The 26140-nt window shown below is 55.5% G+C and overlaps 1 protein-coding gene across 2 annotated transcripts in view; it reads left to right on the top strand.

The window, feature by feature from the left end:
- Positions 1-4964: 4964 nt before the first annotated feature.
- Positions 4965-26140, top strand: part of PLPPR5 (phospholipid phosphatase related 5) — a 37955-nt gene continuing 16779 nt past the window's right edge. For both annotated transcript variants that reach the window (XM_081111993.1, XM_081111992.1), the window contains exons 1-3: positions 4965-5270; positions 22313-22445; positions 23617-23867. In XM_081111993.1, coding sequence (XP_080968119.1) covers positions 5067-5270; positions 22313-22445; positions 23617-23867 — 588 coding nt within the window. In that variant the 5' untranslated portion in view covers positions 4965-5066. The remainder of the gene's footprint in view (positions 5271-22312; positions 22446-23616; positions 23868-26140) is intronic.

Genomic DNA, 26140 nt, shown 5'->3' with positions numbered 1-26140 from the left:
AGGGCATCATCACACATGGATGCATTCATTATAAGGACAGGATGAACACAGTGAGATGTGATTTGTTGAACCTTGTCTAGTAACAAGCAGGGACAATCAGAAGAGTCAAAAAAACCATCAGCAATGTCTTGTTTCCCTGCCCCGAATTCCTTCCCAAGTGGCACCATACGCAAAGAATTGTATTTCAGGGGAACCTGTTCCTCTACTGAGCCTCTTCCAACTCAGCCAGGGGGGCGTTATTTCCTCTCCTTGACCAGAAATCACTTTTCTTGCTTATTGTTGTGAACTCTTTGGGAGAAAAGTGCTCAGTAACCTAATAATCCATTTAAGGATGATGACATCCGGGGCAGGGCATTCAAGCCCTCACTAAAAATGAGCCCTTTAAACGTCGCCTGACTCCAGCCTGAAGTTGAAAATGGCCCATCGGTGGCCAGGAGGAGCCGTTCCGAGTGTCTGGCTCCCTCTATACTAGTAGCTCTGTCCCCGTCATGACCTCGGTCAGTGAAGGGCAGCCCAGCGGCAGTCACCATCTGCACCGTTGACGAAGGCCCTCAGCCGCCATCAGCAGGTTCGCCCCGTGAGTTCCCGCCACTGGTGATGCGTTTGCAAGGTCCATGGTTCTGGTTGGGCTGGTCCTCGTCTATCACAGCATGACGGGATGACTTCCAGGTCGCCCGGGGACCAAGAAGCTACGAAGCCAGGGCAGCGGGATGTAGGCCGGCAATTTCCAAAGGGATCAAGGAAGTGGTTGCTGCCTGGCCGGCGTGGCTCTGTGGTTGAGCGTCGACCGATGAACCAGGAGGTCACCGTTCGATTCCCCGTTAGGGCACAGGCCCAGGTTGCAGGCTGGATCCCCAGGAGGGAGCGTGTAGGAGGCAGCCGATCGATGATTCTCTCTATCATTATTTTTGTTTCTATGTCTCTCTCCCTCTCCATTCCTCTCTGAAATCAATAAAAATAGAATGTTTAAAAAATTTCAAAGAAAAAAAATAGGAGGTGTGGCTGCCCCAGCAGTGGCAGGTGAATAGACGAGGGCGCTCGAGAGCAACTGTCACCACAGCCACGCTTGTTGTCGCGATGGCCTGGGCTCCGTACTACGTCGTGGTGACGGAGGCAACGTCCTCCTCCTTTGAGGGCACTGTACTCTCTGGGAAAGGACAGCGAGTTGGCCAACACCCCACGGTTATGCATCCACAGAGCAGCGATAGGAGCTCAGTTCTGTTGAGTTTCAGTCCTTTGGGTTCCCATCATCCTCACAGTCCTGCGTCCTTTTCCCTAATCGTTGTTTCAAGTTGCTCTCAGGGAACGGGCACCTGTGGAAACCTCCCCTGATGTTGTGGATCCACGGGGTTTAAACTTAAAAAACAATGTGTGTCTGTGATGGAAACATACGGCAAGCAATCCAGCATGCCCCGAGGTGGGTACAGACCGGGCAGCGAGCACGCGGAGTTGCTGGGGTGGCGCTCTGTGCTGGGGAGGACACCCAGGACCCAGTATATTAGTGCCCCTCCTCCCGATGCTAACATGTGTGCAATGAAGACTTGCCCGAGGGTGCTTTAAGGTTTGCGCAGCATTTTATAAATGTAAGCCTTTCCATGTCTTGGTAAAGGTTTACTGATCCAATTTCACAGATGAGCAAATGGAGAGTCAGAGGGCCTAAGTGATTGGAACTCCACAGAGCAGTTCCGATCAATAATCATCAGCATGTTGCAGTTATTAGTCATTTAAATTTTTTAATTTTAATATAGGAGCATTCAACTGAAGGCATACTAGTTAAACTGTTCTATTCTTTCCCAGGCTTAATATTTTTTAAAATATATTTTTATGGATTTCAGAGAAGCAGGAAGAGGGAGAGAGAGAGAAACATCAATGATGGGAGAGCATCATGGATCAGCTGCCCCCCTGCGCACCTCCTACTGGAGATCCAGCCCTGACTGGGAATCGAACTGTGACCTCCTGGTTTATGGGTTGATTCTCGACCACTGATCCACACGGGCTGGGCCCAGGCTTAATATTTTCATAAATGTGGGCATTTTGCTTAGTCCAGCCATGCCATGCCTAGACCTTCAGGGAACTGCGTGTACCAGTAAGGAGGGCCTCTGATAGAACGTGTGCTTTGTGATAACTGTTCCGATGGGTGCTCTGGCTGAAGCAGAGTGCCACTTGTCCAGGTCCGAAGCCGCTGGCCCTGGAGGGAAACGTCCCCTCACAGCAGCACCCCAAGACAGACGGACAGATTCCTCCGCTCCCTGTGTTTCTCCCCGTGTTCTCGAGAAAACAGCTACCTCCCACACCACCCTCCGCAGACCATTCTGTGAGGGAGCGTGTGCCAGGTGTCATAGCGAGAGGTCAGCCCTGGCTGGCGACTCGGTGGCTTGGAGCATCGTCCTGGGCACCAAAAGGTTGCAGGTTCAATTCCTGGCCAGGCACCTATCTGGGCCGTAGGTTCAATTTCCAGTTGGGTTGTGTATGGGAGACCAATGACCCATGTTTCTCTCTCACAGCGATGTTTCAGTATTAACTTCCATTTCAGCAATGGATTGCTAGTCTACCATGAATCTCCCAACAACACTATTTGGCCACCTAATATGAACTAATGATGGGGAAATTGAGAATTCTGAAGGAAAATAATATCTTATTCCTGTGTTGGGTAGCATTCGAAAGAGAAGACAGAATGTACACAAATCTATAGGACAATGTACCCGCCTACAAAAGCATGGGTACTCCCAGCATCACTTTGTAAGCAATCAAACGAGAAGGAAGTGTCTGGGGAGGGATGCTAGAATGCCCTGGGTTAAGGTGGGACAGGTACGTTTATGTCTGGAAGTTACATCTCCTTTAACTGAAACGCAGTAAAGGCGTTCACATGTGCCAGACATAATTAATTGAGTGTGATTAATCCTCACATCGCCTTTGCAAAGGGATGAACTCAAGCAGAACGAGGTCGAGTGTCTTGCCCAGGTTTGCATGGCTGGCAGGGCTGGGTGGGAACAGGCAGTCCCAGCGTTGCTCTCACACCGACCCTGTGCCTTCAGCGTTAGTGTGCCGTGTGAGTGTGCGAGCTGAGCTTACCTGGGGACAGAAAGATCGGGATCCCCTAACCCTGGACATAAATTTTCTATGTGAGAACACCTCCCTGCTGTTCTTAGAGGAGTAAGTTCATTGATTTATTCAAGGGATCCTTCTTGAATACCTACAGCGTGCAAAGGGTGCTCCCCCTGGGGGCAGAGCAGGGCCATGACAGACAGGGGCTCTGCTATGGTATGGGGACTGTGCTGGGCACTCAACACTCATTAAGTGTCTTGCAATGCGTTTTCATTTAGGAAGTTATGGGAGAATACATCGCCTGCAGGAGGCTCTCCCTAACCCAGAGGTAAAAGTGCGAACTTAAAACTGAGCACCGCTCTTCCAGAAGTTCCATCAGGTGGGAAGCTTTGGGGGAGTTCTGTGTAGGACAGGAGCCGTTCACAGTCTCCGTGGTTCTCTGAATGGAGCAGTGACCCAGGTACCTTTGTGGTAGTCATACCATCTGTGTAGCCCAATGTTACCAGAACACGGTCCATGCAGGGGCCACCGCCCCAGATCGCTTATTACTACCCATGTTGCCTGGTGTCGCCTGCCTGGTAAACGCTCAGTCATGCGTTACTAAAGGGTGTTTGTAACCATGTGGAGGAGTGCACACGCCATCAGAACAGCATCCCCAAACCACCCATCCCCTGCCAAACGCCAATGGCCTCTTAAAGCGAAGTGTTGCTTTTCCCTCGTGACAAAGGCCCACCTCCGAATATCATCGAGCTACAACCTATTAAAAGGAACATTCCAGAAACCCGGAAGGCAATGCCACGTTTTCAGAAGGACAAGAACTGTTTCATCTCTTTGTTTCCTACACACGCTTCCTTACCTGCTCTCTGGAGTGGGGCCTGTGAGCAGTGTCAGGCTCTGGGGACCCCTCCCCCCAAATGCGCTGCTTAAACTTATCATGCAAGACAGGCACCCCACATGGCCTCAGGACGCAGGTCTGTACACCTGTGGGGCTCCACAATGACTTCCCTGCCCATGCACATGCGTGTCCGCGCACGTGCGTTCTGTGTGCATATTCCCTATGCATGCTCCGTGTGCATGTTCCATGTGCACGCTCCATGTGCATGTTCCATATGCATGTTCTGTGTGCATGTTCCATGTGCATGTTCCATGTGCATGCGGTGTGCCCGCCTGGTCTCCTGACCCTGGGGAATCAGGGACTCAAGGAGCAGCCCTTCCCCCCTTAGCAGCTGCCCCCCCATGGGTCCCCGGAATCTGCAATGGCTTGTCTCACAGGCAGCTAATGATGGGAGACGGAAGATGAGCAGGCGGGGAAGACAGGGCCGGGCAGGGGCCGCTGTGCGGGAGCCAGCGCGCGGGATCGCTGCTTCCGCCCGCCCAGCCCCGCGCCGGCGGGAGGCGACCCGCAGCTCCAGGCCCCGGGAGGCTCCCCGCGGCGCCCGCTCACCAGCGCCGGCTCCATCCTGCGCCCCGCGAAGCCGGCCGAGGGGGCGCGGGCTGGGAGTCGCCGCGCGGCCGGGCGCTCTGGCGGCGTTTGCGCTCCGCAGCCACGTGCGCGCCCCGCTCTCCCGGCGCCGTGCGGCTGCCTGAACCGCCCAGCGGCGGCCTCGGAAGGGAGTTTCCAGAGGCTCCTTTGCAGCCGCCTCCCCGCCCCCCATCCGGGTTCCCCTCGCCCCCCGCCAGGAGCTCCTCCTGCTCCTCCGCGTGCGCCCTCCGAGGGGCGCAGGTGCCGCTGTCCCGGCCGCGGCCGCTGCCCCGCCGACGCCGCCTCCTCCGCGCCGGCCGGGGGCTTGACCCGCGCCGCGGCACCAAGAGGCTCCCGCGCCCCTGGCTCCCCGCCCTCCCGCGCGACCCCGCGCCCCAGCGGGCGGCGCTTGCCGAGGGCAGGGGGCGGGAGGGGAGCGCCCGTCCGGGGGAGCCGCCCCCGCCGCCCTCCGCCGCCGCCCCGCAGCCCGGCCTGCGCGCCTCTTCCCCGGCGCCCGCCCGCCCGCCCGCCCGCGGCGGCCGGAGCCGCGGCCAGCAGCATGCTCTACTTCCAGGCGGTGATCATGGCGGGCACCGTGATGCTGGCGTACTACTTGGAGTACACGGACACGTTCGCCGTGAACGTGCAGGGCTTCTTCTGTCACGACAGCGCCTACCGCCAGCCCTACCCGGGCCCGGAGGACAGCAGCGCCGTGCCGCCCGCGCTCCTCTACTCGCTGGCCGCCGGGGTCCCCGCGCTCGTGGTAAGCCCGCCCGCCCGCGCCCCGCGCCCTTCCTCCCTTCCTTCCTTCGGGAGGAGGCCCCGCCGAGCCTGGGCCTCCCCAGCGCGTCCGAGGGGCACCCCCACCCCCCAGGGGACCGCTAGGGCGTCCCCGTAGGTGCGGAGGGAGCTCCCATCGACCTCCCCCCGCGCGCCACCCCGCACCCCTGCGGCGTCTGCAGCCAGTGCGGGAGGGGCGCTGAGGGCTGTCAGAGGGGCTGGGTGGGGGTCGGGGTGGGGTGGGGGCATTGGGGTGCATCTTGACTTCATCGCGCGGTGGCCTGGCTCCCAGGTTGGACGGGGACCGGGGATCCACCGCTGGGGTGTGGAGGGGACTCCGTCTCCCCAGTCGGGACGCCTGCTCCCATTCCACCACCTCCTGCCCCATCCAAGAAGGTGCCCGCGGGCCCCGCTGACCTGGGCGCAGCCCTCCCTAAGGGAGCAGAGACCTCCCAGATGCGGGGGCTGAGCGGGGAGCTCTCCTGGAGCAGCGCTGTCAGCCCCAGCATCCACCCAGGCTGCTCCGCTCTGCTCCCCGGCCGCCAGCCCCTTTCCGGCCACAGCCTCGCTGGCCAAGAAGGCCTTTTGGGCTCAGGGACTCTGAGTGTGTGTGTGTGTGTGTGTGTGTGTGTGTGTGTCTATACGGACACGCATGTGCATGCACATGCAATGATTATATGGATATGCAAATGCAATAGAATCAGTATGTTCTATTAATAAGCATATTTACACGTGTGGAGAGGGTCACAGGTCCTGGCAGGAGCACTGGTGGTGTTTCTTCAGAACACACTGTGGCTCCTGTGATGTTGTGAGAGAATTGAAGGTTCCCTCCCTGCGGTCCCCCCTCCCCCCCTTCCCTAACAGATAACAGATAACAAACAGGAAATTAAAAGTGAGGCGGGCAGTGCTGTTGTCAGTGGCTGGGTCTGTCCACCGCGGCCGTGAATGTTCAGAACATCTGTTCTATCCGGTTTGGATATTCGTGTTTTCTTTGATTTTAGGGGGGATCATTTAGTGAGTTACAGAATAGGGAAAAGTGCCCAGACGGGAGCCCTGGGGGTGACTGTCTGGGCCTGGCTTGCCCGCAGCCCCAGCCGGCGCTGGGGGAAGGGGTGGCCTGGCCCGGGAATGTCCTGCTTGGTTTCCGTTGTCATCGCTGACCTGTGTCCGCACCCGGAACCCAGCCCAGCTCCATGCGGGTGTTCTCTGGCCCCATTGGAAAAGCTGGACGAGGAAAAACCCTGTTTTCCTTGAGGCCGTCCCTGCAGACGCTGGGTCCCAGCACGTGTTTTTCTGAGGCGACACCGCTCGGGGTTGGTGCGTTTTTTAGAGAAAAGGCCTGCCCTTCCCGACACCGGTTCCCTTGCACCGTCATCGGTCATGTCCGCGCTCAGCCTCGGTCGGAGCTATGCTGGTTTTAGGCTGTGCCTAACCGCTCGGCCCTGGTGGCGGGGGCCAGTTCGAGACGCCAAGGTATTGGCCCAAAGATGTCTGACTGTTGGCCCCTTGGGGGGACTGAGGAGGGGAAAGGGGGGTCCGTCGGCATCACTGGTGCCTGCTCAGTGCGGGGGGAGGGGTTAGGGGGTGTCCAGGTCCCCAGAGCCGCATGCACTTCCAGAACCCCCTCCTGGGGACCCTGAGGGTCAGGCATGAACTGGGGGTGCCCGCAAGCAGAGAGCAGGTGTGGGGGGTGGTGCCCACGAGACCCGTCAGGTCTACCCGTGTGCGGAAGGGGACAGAGGCGCTGAGGGGCGGCATCCAGGGAGGCGCCAGCTTGGCCCACATGTTGGCCGTGTTTCTTTAGGCCCCGGAGGCAGGCCTGGGTTTGGAGGCTCACTGGGCGCTGGCCTCCGCTGGCCTCGGCTGCCCTCGGCTCTGTGGCGAGGACGGTGGGAGTGTGCAAAGCTGGGCCAGCGAGGCAGCTCCACGCCCGTCCAGGGACGGGCATGGCAGTCACAAGCGTGAACACGCTGTTGTGAATGGTCATGGCAGCGCTGCTGCCCTGGGTTGAGTTCTCTGCCTTCTACCCATCCAGTGTTTGCATTCTCTCTGACAGCAATTATTATTATTTTTAAATATATTTTATTGATTGCAGAGAGGAAGGGAGAGGGAGAGAGAGAGAGAGAGAGAGAGAGAGAGAGGGAGAAACATCCATGATGAGAGAGAATCATGGATCGGCTGCCTCCTGCACGCCCCACACTGGGGATGGAACCCGCATCCCAGCCATGTGCCCTGATGGGGAATCAAACCATGACCTCCTGGTGCAGAGGTCGATGCTCCACCACTGAGCCACACCGGCCGGGCTGAAAGCAGTTATTATTATTGTCACCGATCACTGGGGAAAATGAGACTTAGGCAGAGGAAGTAATTTGCCTGAGGACCACAGCCAAACATGCTCTGCCCGGAATTTAACCAACTCCGCCAGACTCCCCAGCCTGTGCCTTTCCTGTCAGCACATGCAGGCGTGGTTTCCTTACACAGCGCGTGCCTCCATCTCTCCCTCCTCCTCTCACAGTCCTGGCCACAGTGATAAAGGTTCCTCATAACACACGGCTTCTCACTTCCCAGACTCGTCTCTAATCCTTCAGATTGAGTTTGGAACGTCACTCCTCTCGCTGCCACAAGCTGAGGTTTGGTTTCATGCTTGGTAAACGCATGTATCTAAACCTGGAAAGCAATGTATTTTTTCAATTTTATCATTTTTCTATGGTGGTGACTTGGGGACCAGGTTGGAGTCTAACAAATCTGGCTTTAGATTCAAAGTCCGTCCTGCTGTTGTGTTAACAGTTGGGGAGCCCTCTTGCTGAGTGACCTTGACCATCAGGGTGACCTTGACCATCAGGATGACCTTGGACAGCAGGGATCCTTGGACAAGTTACTTAAGCTCCTCGGGCCCCAGTTTTCTAAGTCACAGGATTCTGAGTATTAAATTAGATTTAACATATAAATACCACCCTTGGCCCGTAGTGGACACTCCGTAAGAATCACTCTCTCCCGCCCTGGCTGGTGTGGCTCAGGGGATGGAGCGTCAGCCTGTGGACTGAAGAGTCCCTGGTTTGATTCTGGTCCAGGTCACCTGCCTGGTTGCAGGCTCGATCCCTAGTATGGGGGGGACCTGCAGGGGGTAGCCAATCAACGATTCTCTCTCATCATTGATGTTTCCATCTCTCTCTCTCCCTCTCCCTTTCCCTCTGAAATTGATAAACATATATATTTTTTAAAAAAAGATTCACTCTCTCGTTCGCATTATTAATAAGATAATAATTCAGTAGCTGTTTATTGAATCTGGGCTGCAAGCACCACAGCAGGCAGAGAAGAGGCTATAAAGGGTCCGTCAGAAGCAAACTGGGCTGTCTGACCCTAAGCAGTCCAAGGCCTCGTTAGGTAAACATGCCAAAGGTCATACGTAAGTCATCCTGATAAAGACGTTCATGGGTACTTACATATGTATGTGCACATGTATGTAACACAAGACCTCTGGTGGCTGGGGTGGTGATGAGACCCTTTTTGTTGTTGTTAATCCTCACCCGAGGGTATTTTTCCCATTGATTTTTAGAGAGAGTAGAAGGGAGAGGGAGGCAGGGCAGGAGGGAGGAAGAGAGAGAGAGAAACATTGATGTGAGCAAGACATATCGATTGGCTGCCTCCCACACGCACCCCAACTGAGGCCCTTGACCCAGGTACATGCCCTTGACCGGGAATCGAACCCGAGACCCTTTGGGGCTGGAGCTGGCGCTCTAACCACTGAGAGCACTGGCCAGGGCCGATGAGATCATCGTTATTTGGAGGGGCGTGTCTTCCATGGGACCTCGCACCGGGCGGGGCACAGCCAACACTGTGCAACTGTGTGTCCAACGCTGCACCCGTGTGTGTATGTGTGTGCGTGCGTGCGTGCGTGTGTGTGTGCGCGTGCGCCATTCTCTAGCCAGCGCCTCTGGGCTCCTCAGGTTGGCAGGACGTCCAAGGTGCCCCGGAGGTCAGAGGTCCTCCTAGCTGATCTGTTTAGAGTCCCTCCATGCCTCTGGACCTTCTCTACTTAGACACCCTCATTCATAGTAGCCGTCGCTGGCCTCCTTTCCTCCCTGCCTCCCCGTAGTCAGTCTCTCTCTCTCTCTCTCTCTCTCTCTCTCTCTCTGTCTCTCTCTCTTTCCCCATTCATCCCCTCCCCTTTGCAAATGGATAAGGAAACGGTGATGGGAGGAGAGAGCAGTGGCCCAGGACTCGGAAAATGGCTAGTGTTCCCCCTCCCTCTCCCTGTCTCTCTCCCTCCCTCAGCTTCTTTCCCGCCCCCCACCCCTGTGCCTCTCTCTGTCTCCCCACCTCCACCCCCACTGCTCATCTCTGGGGCTTCTCTGAGCCAGTTGTCTCCTCTGGAAAAATGTTGACTTATTGCCTCCTACCCTCCTGAGCTGCCGGGAGAAGCAGGTGGGTGAGAACGCTCCTTGGAGACCATCCATCTCTTGGTACATCCGAGAAACACACCACGTGAGCCGATTTCCCGGGTCAAGTAGCCACCTGGGCCGGCGATGCTGCCGCCCGCTCTGGGGCGGCTCAGCCAGTCTGGCACACCCACTCCGTGGTGGAGAGAAAGGAGTGAGAGCTTCATGCTTTTCCTTTTCCGAATTTCCTGTAGAAAGAATAGCAAACACAAGGCCCCAGTAAGAAATGGTCTCCTAACTAATGCTGACAGAACATGACTCCGATGCCCACTGCTGTCTTTCAGTATATTTCAGTATGTTCAGAGGATTGTCAAGATTATTAGAAAGAGTCATCTCATTTGTTGGAGAGAGAGAATGGGCCCAGGACCAGTGTTAATGCCACCTGGTAAGCACAGATGGCCTCAGATTAATTCTCCAGTCGGCACTGTGCCAGGAAGACAACACCATGATAACACGTGGCATTCCCTGGTCCTTTAACGAGTAGGCTGCTCACTGCCCTTCGGGGTGCAAGGAGTTATAGCTCCCAGCCTCCGTGCCCTTGTGAGGGGAGAGAGAAGTCGTTAGCTTGGTGCCTGATAAGAATTCACTGTCGCCCGGCTGGCTACAGTGAACCAGGAGGTCACGGTTAAATTCCTGGTCAGGGCACAGCCCGGGTTGCGGGCTCGATCCCCCGTGTGGGGCATGCAGGAGGCAGCCGATCCATGATTCTCTCTCATCATTGATGTTTCTATTTCTCTCTCCCTCTCCCTTCCTCTCTGAAATCAATAAAAAATATTTTTTTTAAAAGAATTCACGGTAAGCATGCGTGCAGCACTGAGTAAGTGGCGGCTCTTCTAACATAGATGCCGATAACGTTGATTGATTGTGCGCAGTGGAAGGACACGGCGTGCTCATGACGTCGGTGGGTGAGGGAGGCGCACCATTTACGGTTCGCACCCCCCTCGGGTAGTCCGTCTGGGGAGCGGAGGCGGTTTGCTGCGGTGGGTAAGGGCGCATCGAGGGCCTGGGCCTGTGACTTCGCGCCCAGTGCTGCCACTCGTTTGGTTCCTAGCACCAACGGTGGGACTCCTACCAGACGGGGCGGGCCAAAGCCAGGGACGCCACACCAATGTGCTCTTCGCGGCCTCCACACGCTTGCTCAGGTGCAGACGTGGTTACAGTCAGACAGGAAAAGGGGATTTAAAATCTGTGTTTAAAGCCCGGGCTTCCTTGGTTCCTACGAGCAGGGGAGTAGCCCCAGACCTCAGCCCCCCGGGGCCCAGCGTCCCCACCCGCCCGGGGGGAGCAGGCGCTCTGACGGGAGCCGTGGTGGCCACCGGCCTGCGGGGACCCTGTGGGCACGGTGGGAGGATGTCATCGGCGGGAAGGTGGTTTAACTCCATGAGATGACGGGCTGCCCTCGGCCTATGGAGGCGGTTCCGGAGGGAGCGGGCGCGCTCGGCGGGCGGTGACTTTCTTAGTCACTGTGGCAGGTGTGGCTGCAGAATCACCATCAGGACAGTCACCTGCTGTTTTGTAAACGCGGAATCCCGGAGAGCGATGTTGCAGGCCAGGCGTGTTTACAATGCTCAGCAGGGTCGTTTGGTGGACTTCTCTCAGTGCGTGCATCTGTGTGTGTGTGTGTGTGTGTGTGTGTGTGTGTGTGTGTGTGTGATCTATCTATCTATATATCTAATCTATATCTATATCTATATCTATATCTATATCTATATCTATATCTATCTATATCCTAGAGGCCTGATGCACAAAATTCGTGCAAGAGTAGGCCTTCCTTCCCCTCGGCTGCCGCACCAGCTTCCCTCTGACACCCCGGACCCCGGCTTCCCTCGCAGCCCTGGCTTCGTCCAGAAGGACATCTGGTCTTAATTAGCATATTACACTTTTATTATTATCGATATAAATATGTGTGTGTGTGTAACACATTTGTTATTTTTTGTAGGAATACATTTTTATCTCCTTTGCTTCTAGCATCTACCAGGGGTGGGCAAACTTTTTGACTCGAGGGCCACAATGGGTTCTTAAACCGGACCGGAGGGCCGGAACAAAAGCATGGATGGAGTGTTTGTGTGAACTAATATCAATTCAAAGTAAACATCATTACATAAAAGGGTACGGTCTTTTTTTTTCTTTTTTTTTTTAGTTTTATTCATTTCAAACGGGCCGGATCCGGCCCGCGGGCCATAGTTTGCCCACGGTTGATAGACTGTCTCCCCTCCCCAAAGAAAACCCCAACTTTCTGGCACATTCTGCGTTTCCCTTCCAGACCCGGCATCAGCTCCTCTGGGCGGATCCCTCGGGCACCCCCGGTGGAAGCCCTGCCTTCTCCCCTCCGACTCCTTCGTCTCTCTCACAGCTTCTGGCTTTGAGATAAGCTCATCTTGCTCTCACTTCTCTGCATGCTCCCATCTCCAGACGTGAGCCTCGCCAAGCCGGGGTGTTGCCGTCCGACGCCAGCCCATGCCACCCGATGCCCTTCTCTGGCTATTTGTGGTGGAGACGTTTTCCAGACGCCCCTGAAGTCCGTGGTGATGAGATTGCAATGGCCACACGGCTACTTACTGAGCATCATTAAGGCAGGCCGAGCGGCCAGGCCCTCCCTGCTCTGTCAGTGCAGTGTGTGAAGCATCGGAAACCATGAGTGAAGGTCCGGCCAGGAACTCAGGGTCCCGTGTCCTCAAGCTGACAAGCTTCAGGCAGAAACCCCCCTAAGCCAGTGGCTGTCCCCTGCGCCCCGTCCCCGGGGATCCAGCCGCGGGGGTACAGGGGACCAGCCTCACACAGCCTTACGCCGTGTTCACTCCACGGCGGGACGTGTCTCCAACGATTCCCGTCGACCCCCAGAGCCTGAAAGTCTGTAATTGCACCAATAAAGAGGCCATTTTTAGCATTCGTCAGGCTAATTAAAAGTCACTACTTTCATCAATAAAAAAATCATTTTTAAAATATCCACAATGTTCATTAAATCAGTTGTTAATTAACAGCAAGACAGCGAAGACTTATAGCAGCCTCTTCGGGTGGGACCCTGGGGATGAAATGCTGGTGAGGACCAGGACTCACTCCCTCCCTCCCTCCCTCCCTTCCTCCTTCTCTCTCCTCCCCTCCCTCCCTCCCTCTCCCTGTCCTCCCTCCCTTTCCTCCCTCCCTCCTTCCCTCCCTCCCTCTCCCCCTTCTTCCTCCCTCCCTTCTTCCCTCCCTCCCTTCCCCCTCCTCCCTCCCTCCCTCCTTCCTTCCTTGAGCCAGTATTTGTGGAATGCCTTCCATGGGTAGCAGACCTGTAAGTAAGGATGACCGAGGTTACCTGACTCGCTCCACAGCCCCGCATTAGGAGCAGAGCCCATCTCCCCTTCTGCAAACCTTCCGGAGCAGGCTCAGGACGTAGGAGGCTGTGAGGTCGAAGGGCAGCGAGTGGGAATGCATCCTGGCACCTGCCTGGCCCCACACCAGCCCCCAGCGCTGTCCCCTCCCCACGGGGGCGGGACTGTGTCGTACCAACCCCTCCACGCTGGGTGTGTCGTGCATGGTGCTTCTAGGGCGACGATCCCCCCTTTTTGGGGGTGCTTTCAGTCGTGCAGCAGAAACTGTACTTTTCTTTTTTAAAATATATTTTTATTGATTTCAGAGAGGAAGGGAGATGGAGAGGGAGAGAGAGAGAAACATCGATGATGAGAGAGAATCATGGACCGGCTGCCTCCTGCGCGCCCCACACGGGGGCTCGAGGCCGGCCTTCCTGGTTCATGGGTCCGCGTTTCTCACTCTGGGCGCCCAGTAGTGTGTTTCATGCTAGAAGCAGCTTCTAACCCCAGAGGCCTCCTGGAAGCAGACGCCGGTTCTCGGGCACCAGAGCCCGCCGAGTGGGCATGGACTCCTGGCCTCTCCGGCTAAGGGACAGCCCAGGTCTCCGGTCGGTGACGGTGATGGTGACCCCTCCGCACGCGCTGCTGCGGCCGGGGGTGCTCAGTCCCGACGCGAGTGAAGAGACTTGGGCCACCTCTTGGTCTTGGACAAAGGCTCCCTTGTTCCCCTCCCCTCGGCTCCTCGTCACGTGACGCCTCGGGGTCCCCTCCCCTTCTCCGGGGTGAGGTCTGGCATACAGATCCGGAGGCCGGGACACTCCCCGCTTTGGGAAGGGATGTGTGAATTCAGTGTGAGCGAGAACTTGCTTCTTCATCGCTGCAACTTCTTAGTCACGACGAAGGCTCTCCCTCTTTTTAAAATTTTTTGAAAATAAATCCTTACCCAAGGACTTATGTATTGATCCTAGAGAGAGGAATGGAGAGAGAGAGAAGCATTGATGTGAGAGGGAAACATTGATCAGCTGCCTCCTGCACGCCCCCTCCTGGGAATGGAGCCCCCAACCCGGGCCTGTGCCCTGACCCACATCAGACTGTGACCTCCTGGTGCAGGGGATGACACTCAACCACTGAGCCACACGGGCTGGGCTACCATGCTGTTTAGAAAATCATTAAAACCTTCGTATTTCCCCTCTGGAACCACTAAGCTCGTTTCCCCAGACATGTTCTATATCCCAGTACTATTTTTCCCCAACAACACCCGGGTCGATTTAAAGGGCACACCATCTCCTTCCTCTTTTGTACATCGAGCGGCCCATCCGCTCACAGCGGGCTCTGCGTCCAGGGTGCATGGGACGCTGCTTCCGGCGTCTGCTGTGGGAGGGGCGCTGGCAGCGTTGCTAAGCGAGCTGAGTCAGGCTTTACTGCCGCCCAGGGCCGGTGACTCAGCGCGGTACCTTTTCATTAGTAATCATAGACTAAGCGGGGAACACGTGACTCAGCGCAGGCAGCTCTCTTTGACAAGAGTTGCCTTCCGGGGGGGTCGGGGGGAGCCATAAAAAGTGGGGGGACTCTGCAGAAGGACGTTGATGAGTGGGGACAAGATTCAGTGTTGCTTGGGCAGGGCGATCATCGCGTTCGGCTTCAGTTCACCTCGGGAGGAACTGGGGGAACGAAAGCAGGATTTTATGGTTCATGGAGGCGTTTCGTGGAAATCCAGGGTTTCCAATTAGGGTGAACTATGAAACCGGGGCACCTTAGCCCCCGCCCAGTCAAATGGGTGCAGGCTCCGTGGCCTGCGAACAGGCTCACGAGGCCCAGGGAGCGAGGGCTCGGGAGTTCGCTCTTCCAGGTTCATCACAAAACGTCTGCCGGTCGGCAGGACTCTGCGGGCTGATCGTCGTCCCACGCACGGCGAGGCCGCTGGTTCCATTCACGGGCGGCATGTGCCCGGGTTGCGGGCTCAGTCCCCAAGATGGGGTGTGCAGGAGGCAGCCGATCCATAGTTATCGCTCATCGATGTTCCTCTCGCTCCCTCTCCCTTCTTTTCTCCCTAAAATCAATTTAAAAAACATTAAAAAAAAATACACACAAACATTCCCTCAGCCCTCTCCAGACAAGGCTGTGTGTGCGCTGGCTTCTGCAGATTCAAAGGCGCCGGCAAGGGGCGAGGACGGCAGCGCTGGGCATGGAGGCACGGAGCGGTGGCCACAGTTGGGAAGCCTGGCCGGAGGGGGGTGCCTGGTCCAGCCGTGGGACCTGGGCTGTGCCGGGCGGGTCCCCCGGGCAGGTGCTCTGCGGGGGGAGGTAGGTCTGGGTCAGCGAGGCGGAGCCCGAGATTGGGCAGAACACAGCTCAGGGGTCCGGGAGCCTCTGGGTGTTGGGAAAACCTGCAGCCCAGTGAGAGAATGGGTCTGAGACACGCTGCCAGCCGGGCAGTGACTCTTCATGTGCTCTGAACGGGAGTCCAGCCGTGACCTCCTGGTTCACAGGCCGATGCTCAACCACGGAGCCACACCGGCCGGGCTCTGAGTCCCTTTGTCAGAGCACCCACCCCTGGAGAAGTCGCCCCTTCTTCCTCAGGTGGAAACACACCACCCAGGCCCACAGCTACCAACCTTCTCTTCCGCCGTGACCTTCACCGGGCGGGGCCAGCCTTGGCCTCGAAGGACGGAAGATGTGCCCGGTGAATGTCACGTGGAAGAGAAGGTTGGTAGCTGAAGGAATCCAGGGCTCCGTGGGTGGGGAAGAGCCACAGCCAACATGGAGTCGGCAAACCTGCTGCCTGTACGGTGGGGTTGAGTCGGTGTTTACGAAGTAGGGTCTTCGTCTCATTTCAGGACGGAAGCTCTTCAGTTCACTTGAATATTCTGACTTCATCGTGAATTACAGATGCTGGTGTTCACGAGCCCTTTACCAGGCTCAGTGCCGCACGCAGCGGCAGGTCCCCGGCAACGCTATTTGCTTACGTTCGTCTGGGAGATTGTGGTGAAGACATTGAAAGGAAGCGTGATTGAGGTTTAACAGACTCAAAACGCTGGGCCAGCACGCCCTGCTCAGACCTGCTCGTTAGGCGGGATTGTGGCTGCTGCTTGCAGAAGGAAAGTCTTTTTCCAAGTGTGCAGCCCTGGATGCACCCACGCCTGGACCCCTGAGTCATCCGCCCACGGGACTCAAGTGCTCGCAGGGTCTCAATGATCTATAACAAACTTGCCTTTTGCTACCAAATGGCAGGATTCTCAAGGTACCTGCCCAGCCAGGCTGTGGCGGCTCAGTGGACCAAGAAGAGGTCCTGGGTTCCATTCCCGGTCAGGGCATATGCCCCCGTTGCAGGCTCCATCCCCAGTAGGGGGTGTGCAGGAGGCAGCCCATCCATGATTCTCTCTCATCATTGATGTTTCTATCTCCCCTTCCTCTCTAAAGTCAGTATCTTTTAAATGTCTGCCCATTGTGAAATATAATGAACCAGAGGTGAGACGGTTGTGATTATCCAGGGGAGCTTGCAAAGAGGGACTGCTCCCCAGGGGCCCTGGTCGCTCATGCCCGAGAGAGGACTCGCCTCCCTCCTGCCTGGCGCCTGGTCGGGCCCAGCCAGGTCCCCGTGGGTGAGTCAGAGGTGGGAGCTGGGCACTGGGAGCTGCAGGTAGCGCTGGACTCCGCCTCCAGGTGCTGCCCTGGGTCTGTACCAGGTGGGCCCAGCGAGGGACCCCAGGGCCCAGCACCCTGGGGCCAGCTCTGCTCACACTTTGTTTCTGGAGGAAACAGGAAGGACAGAGCCCAGGGAGACCACGTCTGAGCCTTCCTGGCCACCCGGCACCGCTGGGCTTGGCGCTGCCACGGCCGTCCTAGCGACGCGCCCGGGACCGGCTGAGAGGGGACACCTCTCAATACGCTGACAGCTCCTGACGGGGCTCCGTGGGGCAGCAGGGGTCGTGGCTGGGCAAAGCAGAGGGCTGTCCTCCACCATCAGCACGGACTCCTCCCAGGAACGCGTTTAAAAATGAAGTCCTTCCAGTGTCCAGGCCTCTTTTTCCTCCAGGAAAAATGAATGGCCGTAGACGACAGTCGCGGTCCCTTTAAAGCAGAGAGAAACCGGGAGGAGCTGGCCCAGGGCAGGATGCGGGGGGGGGGGGGGGGGGTCTGAATTCGCAGGGACACTGTTCCTGCTTTCCCGGGCCGCGCTGTCCCCTGGCAAGCCTGTTGTCAGGAACAGAGTGTGAGCCGAGACCACAGATCTAGTCGGTTGAGTGCATGTTCCCCGAGGGCGGGCCGGGCCCTGGGAGGGACCGGCGTCACCGGCCTGGTGTCCAGCAGAGCCGTATGTTTTGTGCAGAAGAAATCTCAGGCACACAGCAGCGCAGATCTTTGGAGCTAGGGGGCGCGGGGGGGGGGGAGATAAAATCACCGTCTGCTCCACGACGGTCATGGTGAGCTGCCACACTGGGCAGGGGTCCCTGGGGAATTCTTAAGCCGTGGCCAGGGACACCCCAGGAGGTCGGTGGGAAAGTCGGGCCCTGCGGTACCAGAGGGGAGAACGTGAGTCTTTCTTAGCCCCCCGTCAGAAAGGTCGGGCCATGTCCTCCCCTGCCATGGCCGGCGGCACAGGTCACATCTCGCAACCCCACCTCAATGCCCTTTGACTTCCCACCTGTGTCCCTTGTCAGAATAAGAGCTTTCTCTCTCATTGTGTGAATGAACCCTTGTTTTCTTTTTTAAAAATATATTTTTAGTATTGATTTCAGGGAGGAAGGGAGAGGGAGAGAGAGATAGAAACATCAATGATGAGAGAGAATCATGCATTGGCTGCCTCCTGCATGCCCCACACTGGGGACCGAGCCTGCAGCCCGGGCCTGTGCCCTGACCGGGAATCCAACCGTGACCTCCTGGTTCACAAGTTGATGCTCAACCCCTGAGCCTCGCCAGCTGGGCCCCCTTTGTTTTTAGTTTAAACGTTCTCTCTCCTCTTCCTAACGGCCGGCCGGGGCGGGGAGGAGCTGTCCCTCCATGGAGTGCCTTCCCCAGCGTTACTCCATCATTGTGCAGAGCCTGCTGCTTCCCCCATTGCCTTAAATAGCGCTGCCGGCTGGTCCTTCCTCAGGCCGCGCTCTGCTCAGGAGGAGGGCTTTGGCTTTTTCACTCTCCCCAGCGTTCCTGGGATACAAGCCCGGCCAGATACGCAGGACCGTCCCAGAACATAGACTCCTAAGACCAAGCAAGTGTGACGTCGGCAGCCAAGTTCACAGGTTGTCACAGGAAAGCTAACTGGGAAGAAATGGCACTCCTCCATGCGGAAGTTCACACAGGAGAGCGTTTATTTTTATTTATTTATTTTTTAAATATATTTTATTGATTTTTTACAGAGAGGAAGGGAGAGGGATAGAGAGTTAGAAACATCCATGAGAGAGAAACATCGATCAGCTGCCTCCTGCACACCCCCCACTGGGGATGTGCCTGCAACCAACGTACATGCCCTTGACCAGAATCGAACCTGGGACCCTTGAGTCCGCAGGCCAACGCTCTATCCACTGAGCCAAACCAGTCAGGGCACACAGGAGAGCTTTTAGCCGCCGGACGCTTCTTCCTAAAATAAAGCAGAAGAACAAAACAGCGTCACGGCAAGCTGGACGCCAGAACCGGCCCGCGGGGAGTTGAGTGCTGGCCTTGGGCCTTACTCGCCCAGGGACCCTCGATAAGTTATACAGTCTCTCCACGCCCTTGAGGGCTCATCCATAAGACAGAGGCGGTGAATAATGCCTCCATGGGCAGCTGGAAATGACGAGTCTTGTGCTCATGTGAATCTCTGAGAAGGGTTCAAACTTGTAACTTTTAGCTGATTTTTCAGACCAGGAATGAACTCCCCCTCCCCCTTCTCCCCTACCCCCCGGCAAAACAAACAAACAAAAAACCCACAAAACGCCCCCCCACAAAAAAAAAAAACAACCAACCAATCCACAGCACTTATCCTGCTGAACCTAGTTTTGGGGCATCTAATTATTGCTTGTGCTTCAAGATTCATTTCTAAAAACTCCATTATTTCAATGTCCCAAGGAGCATTTAAATGTGATCACGTTGCTTCTTTATTGTTGATAAAGACCTAGGGAAATTAATTCGAACAAGTGTTGTCGAGGAGCCGGAACGCAAGCTAACAGCCTGCGCACTTTTGTTAATGACGGGGCTTTCATTAATGACGAGCTGGCTCTTCGGGGGATGGGCGGGTCTGTGAGAGCGGCCCTGGCCTGCGGTAGGTTCATGAACATGGAGAAGGTGACCTTATGTCTTAAAATTAAAGGCTGCACGTATGCACGATGAGTCGGTATTACAGGCCCTTTAACTCCTCTTTCCCGTAGCTTATGGTCACGACATTTATGTGCATGGTTGGGCAAAAGAAGAAGAATCATGTAAAGTTTAATGAGCGGCACTTATCTTAATTAGGGGAGAAGTTTTTAAATCGTTTCCACAAGCTTCTCATCGTGACAGGAAAGGAAAAAGATTGCCTCCTGCTTCTAAATCTGGGCTTTGTTGTGGAACGGACTACGCTTCCTTTCTCTGTATCCTCATGTCGCCCCACCCCACTCTCACCTACCCCCGCCCCCCCCCCCACACACACACACACAAGATTAGTGTCAGAACTTCCCACTATCTCAGCTTCTGTTTTTTTTCTACAAAGATATGTCCTTTATTTTTATTTATTAACTAGAGGCTGGTTGCACGAATTCGTGCATGGGTGGGGTCCAGCCAGCCTGCCCTGATCGGGGCTAATTGGACCGGGCCGGCCAGGGAGGGGCCGTGGGTGGTTGGAGGGCCGGCCCCACCCCTGAATCGGGGAGGGGGGGGGGCTGATCAGGGGTGGGGGGTGGCCCAGGGGGAGTGGCCCCAGGCAGTTGGCTGGCTGACCCCACCCCCTGGTTGAACTCCTGGTCGAACTACAGGTCGAGGGGACAATTTGCATATTAGCCTTTTATTATATAGGATGTTATTGGGGTGACGTTGGTCAACACGAACATATAGGTTGCATGTGTGGGTTTCCAAGTTACAAATCTGTATAGAGCACCATGTGCCCAGCACCCAACTTCTCAACTACATCCTATCCCCGGCGCCCGTTCCCTCGCCGTGAATACCAACCCCCGCAGCTCTGAGTTGGGCGGGGCCTTCAAGGTCATCGAATGGCCCATGTGCAAGCGGCGTGCTCTCTGCTGCCCTCTTCTGAGGACCTGATGGCAGTGAACTCCGTGGGCCCTTCCAGCGGGCCGTGGTGGCGTTGTTTCTGTCATCGCTCTTTGACGGGATGACACCGAGGCAAAGAGAAGGTGTGACCTTGATAAAGGTCATTCAGCGAGTCTGAGGCAAAGCCAAGATGCAGCCCCACTCCAGGCTCCGGACTTCCCACACCCCCGCTGCCTGGAGGGACAGGTGTGCTGAGCACCCAGCCAGGTGCCACTGCTCTGCCCGCGCTCTCTCCTGGGCCTGGAGGGTCACTCCTGACCACCTGCCTGCATGGGGCTGCAGGAGCCGGTCCCGTTCTGCAGGGGTGTGGCAGGGATACACCACAGCCCTGGCTGGGGGCTCAGCTGGTGGAGCTCATCCCATGCACCTGGAGGTGGCAGGTTTGATTCCTGGTTAATGCATGTACCTAAGGCGCAGGTTTGATCCCTACAGGGGCTTGTGCGGAAGGTGGCTGATGGATGTTTCTCTCTCATTGATGTTTCTCTCTTTGCCCACTTCTCTCCCTGAAATCACAATCAGCCCTGGCCGGTTTGGCTCAGTGGATAGAGCGTCAGCCTGTGGACTGAAGGGTCCCAGGTTTGATTCTGGTCAAGGACACATGCATGGGTTACGGGCTCGATCCCCAGTAGGGGGTGTACAGGAGGCAGCCAATCCATGATTCTCTCTCATCATTGATGTTTCTCTCTCCCTCTCCCTCTCCCCTCCTCTCCAAAATCAATTTAAAAAAAATTTTAACAAAGGGGTCACCATGGCCCTTTTCCATCCTCGGTTCTCTCACACCCGGTGGCCCAGGAGTCGGGAAGATCCCTGTGAGTGCTCTGTGCCCCATCCCTCCCCCTTAGAACTGTGGGTGCCGGGGCTGTGCTAAGCCTCAGGGGGGACCTGGGCTCACCTGGCTAACCCTGGGAGTTGAGGACAAGTTCACAGCTCGGGCAGAGGCTGTGGTCAACACAGGCCTGAACTTGAATTCCGATTCTGCAGTTCTGGAGACTCACTCTCATCTCTACAGCAGAATCAAACTTAACAAGACACATAATGTAAAAAACATGGAATGCAGTCACACACCAAGCATGAGTGAGCACCTCCTGAGAGCCCAGGTCCTGGGTATATTTTATTTTATTTTTGTTAAATAACTAGAGGCTCGGTGCACGAATTCGTACACAGGTGGGATCTAGCTGAGGGGGGAAGGGGAGGAGGGAATGCAGGAGGTTGGCTGGCTGGCCCCGCCCCCCTATCAAGGGGACAATTTGCATATTAGGCTTTTATTATATAGGATTTTAATGTTGATACTATTGCACGTGCCCCCTTTCTCCCCTCCTTTGCCCACCTGCTCCCCCCTCTCCTGGCCCTCACCACACTATTGTCCGTGTCCGTGGGGTGTGCATGTGTGATCTTTAGCGAATCCCTTTGCTTTCTTTATCCAGTCATCCCAGCCCCTCCCCTCGGGCACCGGCCAGTCAGTGCCAGGTACCCATGCTTCCCGTTCCACTCTGTTCATCAGTGTATATTGTCCATTAGATTCCACATATGAGTGAGGTCATGTGACACTTGTCTTTCTCTGACTGGCTTATTTCGCTCAGCATCACACTCTCCAGGTCCCTCCGTGCTGTCCCAAAGGGTAAGAGATCCTTCTTTTTTCCTGCTGCATAGTATTCCATGGTGTAAACGTACCACAGCTTTTTTACCCACTCACCTGCTGATGGGCACTTGGGCTGTTTCCAGATCTTGGCTATTGTACATAACACTGCTATGGACATAGGGGTGCATGCGTCCTTTCTGACTGGTGTTCTTATGATAGGCCCAGCATTTTTAATGGTCTTTTATGTGACAAAACTGTTCTAGTCCACTCGTATTCGTAACTTACCCATTTTAGACTCCCTTGGATTGAGAGAAATGTGGGTTATCCATGCAGGGATGCTGTTATCATATCAGGGCTGAGTTGAGCCGCCACGCTCAGTGTAATACTGAGATTGTTGCTACTCGGGGAAGCGCCTCTGTTGCTTTTTAAATAAAATTTTCTGCTTTATGTTGGTGAGAGTCTAATGTTCTTTAACCTTTTGTTTTGTTGCAAGATAATAGTTGGAGAGACCGCGGTGTTTTGCCTACAACTAGCCACAAGGGATTTTGAAAACCAGGAGAAAACGATTTTAACCGGAGACTGTTGCTACATAAACCCACTGGTGCGGAGGACTGTGCGATTTCTCGGTATGTGTTCACTGAATTGTTTTAATTCTGTTTTAAAAATAAGCCTGGTGCCCTGGCTGGCGGCTCGGTGGGTTGGAGCGGTGTCCCACGCACCAGAAACTGGCTGGTTCAATCCTGGTGAGGGTCCATACGGGAAGCAACGGATCAGTGTTGCTCTTTCTCTCTCTCCAACCAACTGACCCACCCAGCCAGGGCAAAAGATAAGTTTTGACAACAATGGCCAATGTTACTGCATTTAGAAAATGTTTTTGGTATTTGAGTAAACTGACAAGGGAGAGAAAATAAAATCCATGTACTTATTTTATACCTTTAGGTAACCAGAGAAAGTAAAGTTTAATCCTGTGAAGATAATTGAAAAACTTATCATTTTGATCGCTTTATTGTTTACTAAATTGCCCCAATTGTGATAATTAAAATGTAATTCATAAAAGAGAAGGTAGGACTAAGTTCCTAGCTGTTATGCGGCTTTAAAAATGTGTTTCCGAAAGCAGTGTGTTGCGTGGTATGTAACCGGAGACGGATGGCCTGGGTTCGACCGCTAACTGGCCCCTCCACCAGCGTTAACCTCAGGCTGAGTGGGTTTCAGGGGCACCATCCAAGGGAGACCACTTGCTTTGCTTTCTGTCAGAAAAGATAAAAAATATTTTTGCCCAGTGTGGCTCAGTGGTTGAGTGTCGACCTGTGAACCAGGAGGTCATGGTTCGATTACCGGTCAGGGCACAGGCCCGGGTTGCGGGCTCGATCCCCAGTAGGGGGTGTGCAGGAGGCAGCCGAACCATGATTCTCTCTCATCATGGATGTTTCTCTCTCTCTCCCTCTCCCTTCCTCTCTGAAATCAATAAAAATATGTTTAAAAAATATTTTCAAAATGGGGACAAACAAACACTGAGGTGATAGACTGAGGCCTCAAAGGGAGCCCTGGCTCCATTTATAGAAATCGCAGTGCCCAGCCACAGGCCTAGGCGGCGTCTTCTTGTCTGATAGGCTCGCCACACGTATGTGCCCGAGGTGGCCAGCGGGGCTGTGAGCCAGTGCAGCACCCCCACCTCCAGGGAGCGGGGGGCGGGCAGGGGTGGATGCCTGTGTGCTGGTCCCCAGGATCTTCCCTTGTCGGCTCCCTGGGAACCGAGGCACAGACCCCGGGGCGCTCACGGGCTGCGCTTGCTTCCAGGCATCTACACGTTCGGCCTGTTCGCCACGGACATCTTCGTGAACGCCGGGCAGGTGGTGACGGGGAACCTGGCGCCCCACTTCCTGGCCCTGTGCCGGCCCAACTACACGGCGCTGGGCTGCCAGCAGCTCACACAGTTCATCAGCGGGGAGGAGGCCTGCACGGGCGACCCCGAGCTCGTCCTCCGGGCCAGGAAGACCTTCCCGTCCAAGGAGGCGGCGCTCAGCGTCTACGCGGCCGTGTACCTGACGGTAAGTGTGGGCCTGACCGCAGCCAGGCCCGCCCCGGTCCCCGCCGGGCAGGAGGGGCGCCTCCCCGCCAGCACGGAGCCCCAGGGGCAGCTCCCGTGGCCACTTCCTGTGTGTTTACAGAGCTGTTGGTTCCGGGAGTAGAATTAATAGTCGGTGGACCCCCGTGAGGTTGTGCGTGGGGAGCGGACTGTGTTAGGAAACACAGCTGCTTGCATCGCTGTTGGAGACCGTGTTCGTCCCGCGGTCATAGGGCTGGGTGGACATCACTGTGTCCGGGGGCGGCAGTCCCCAGGAACCTGCTGTAGCGCCGTGAAGAGAGGTGGCCGGCCTCCTAGCTGCTTACTCACGCCCTCATGGTCTCTGGTGGGGCGGGGAAAGGGGCCCTCCTTTTCTAGAACGTTCTCTTGGGGGTGTTTGTACCGATAACATGACATTGACTGAGCTTTTACTATGTGCCAGGCACCATGTGCTGCACTGTTGCTAATTTATGCGCTACTGGTTCTCACGTAGGCATTGTTACAACCTATTCTTCCTTTATTATTATTAGTTACGTAATAATCTGTACTAACTCACTGGGCTCTCACAACAGCGCCTTGAAGCGTGTCCTATGATCATGCCCATGTTACAGATGGGGATAAACCACAAACTGTCCCGACGTCAGTGATGATTCAGAATGTTCCAGAGAGGGGAGCACTACCTCCCTGAGCCCCCCGGGTGGGTGTCAGGTGACCTTCCTCCTGCCCCCGCCGGTCCCAGGCTCCCTGAAGGCGGAGGCCCAGGGTTCAGAGGGCAGATACCTTCAGAGAAGAAGCATTTAGGAGCCCCAACACCCAGGAACCTTAAATAGCGTGGAGTCCACATGTCAGGGCTCCTGCCTGTAATTACACTGAAGGGAACCGCTGCCTTTTCAACAATCGGTGCTGTTCCCTGTTCCGTGCTAACGGCTCTTCGCTCGTCCCGCCACCCTGAGCCATGGGCGTGTGGGAGGCTGCCATGGCAACCCGTCCGACTCCCGCTGCCAATGTGGGCATTACCGGCGGCTGTGCTGTTATATTTGAACCTACGTGCAGATCTATTTCTTCCCAGCGTCCCTAGCGACAGCTTGGGGGAACTTTATAATAGACACATTGGGGTGTTTCAAGCATTTACGGTCTCAGAAAACGCTTGCCAGGAGTTTGATAAGTAGGTAAATAGCGGGGAGTTAGTAGATTCCGTGATGGCGGCGGGAACAGGCGTGCCCTGCGTTTAGGTAGCGCTGGCTCTGCTGCATGCGGTGCGGCGCTGTACACACACACACACAGGCACACACGCATGCACACACACACACACACACACACACACGCCTCGGGAGGAAGAAATGAGCCCTGTGCTGACGTGTGTGGGTAAGGACCGGGGGATGGTCTCCTGGCGTTTCTCCTTGTGGTTTAGTGGATAACATGAAGGAACTGGGTCTCTCCCTTAGCACCTGGCTTTCCTGAAGGGTTTGGGGATAATTTGATCGCAGGTTTATTCTCTTTTACTTTCCTGAGACTTTTAGGGGGGAAAAAATCTCTATGCCTATTTCTGCAAATACAGTCGGTTTCCCAGGAGGGGAAAACATTCTGAAGGTCATTGAACCCTCCATCATTAAATTTGTAATTCAGTGTGAGTGGCATTAGAATACTATTTAAGTTTAGCTTCGTGGTGTCTCTTTTCATATAAAATAGGTAAAGTTTATTCCCTGTACACGCCCCAGACTGGTGGGGCTGGGATCAAGCCTGCAGCTGAGGTCCATGCCCTTGACCAGAATCAAACCCGGGACCCTTCAGTCCTCAGGCCGAACCTCTAACCGCTGAGCAACCTGCTAGGCCCCAAATCTGTCATTTTAAACCTTTAGGTTTACTGTAGTCATGAAGCAAAGATCTTCATGGTGCCGCGTGACAGTAAGAAAAGTTACACTCCTTGTGTGATTCCTGAGCTCATGCAAACAGTTCTTGTCATATTCACTTGCAAATGCTATGAACCCAGACTCGGAGAAGTGATTTGTCTAAGCTCACAGAACTAACCAGTGGGGGTGGGGACATGGGAACCAGATCGGGAGAAACGGGCTTTCCCTCCTGGCCTGCCCTGACCAGGCGTGGACTCTCTCAACACCTACAGGGGGCCCACAGAAAATCCCCCAAACCATCGATTCCCTTCGATGAAGTAAAATAGAAAAAGGCAGCTGTTACGATAACCGGAACATGAAAAAACAGGCTGTGATAAACTCTGAAAACTCGAAATAATGCCATGAT

The sequence above is a fragment of the Myotis nattereri genome (genome assembly GCF_964212035.1).
Source record: "Myotis nattereri genome assembly, chromosome: 18".
Classification (NCBI taxonomy): domain Eukaryota; kingdom Metazoa; phylum Chordata; class Mammalia; order Chiroptera; family Vespertilionidae; genus Myotis; species Myotis nattereri.
Note: the sequence above shows the minus strand (reverse complement) of the source record. Positions and strands in the feature narration are given on the sequence as shown.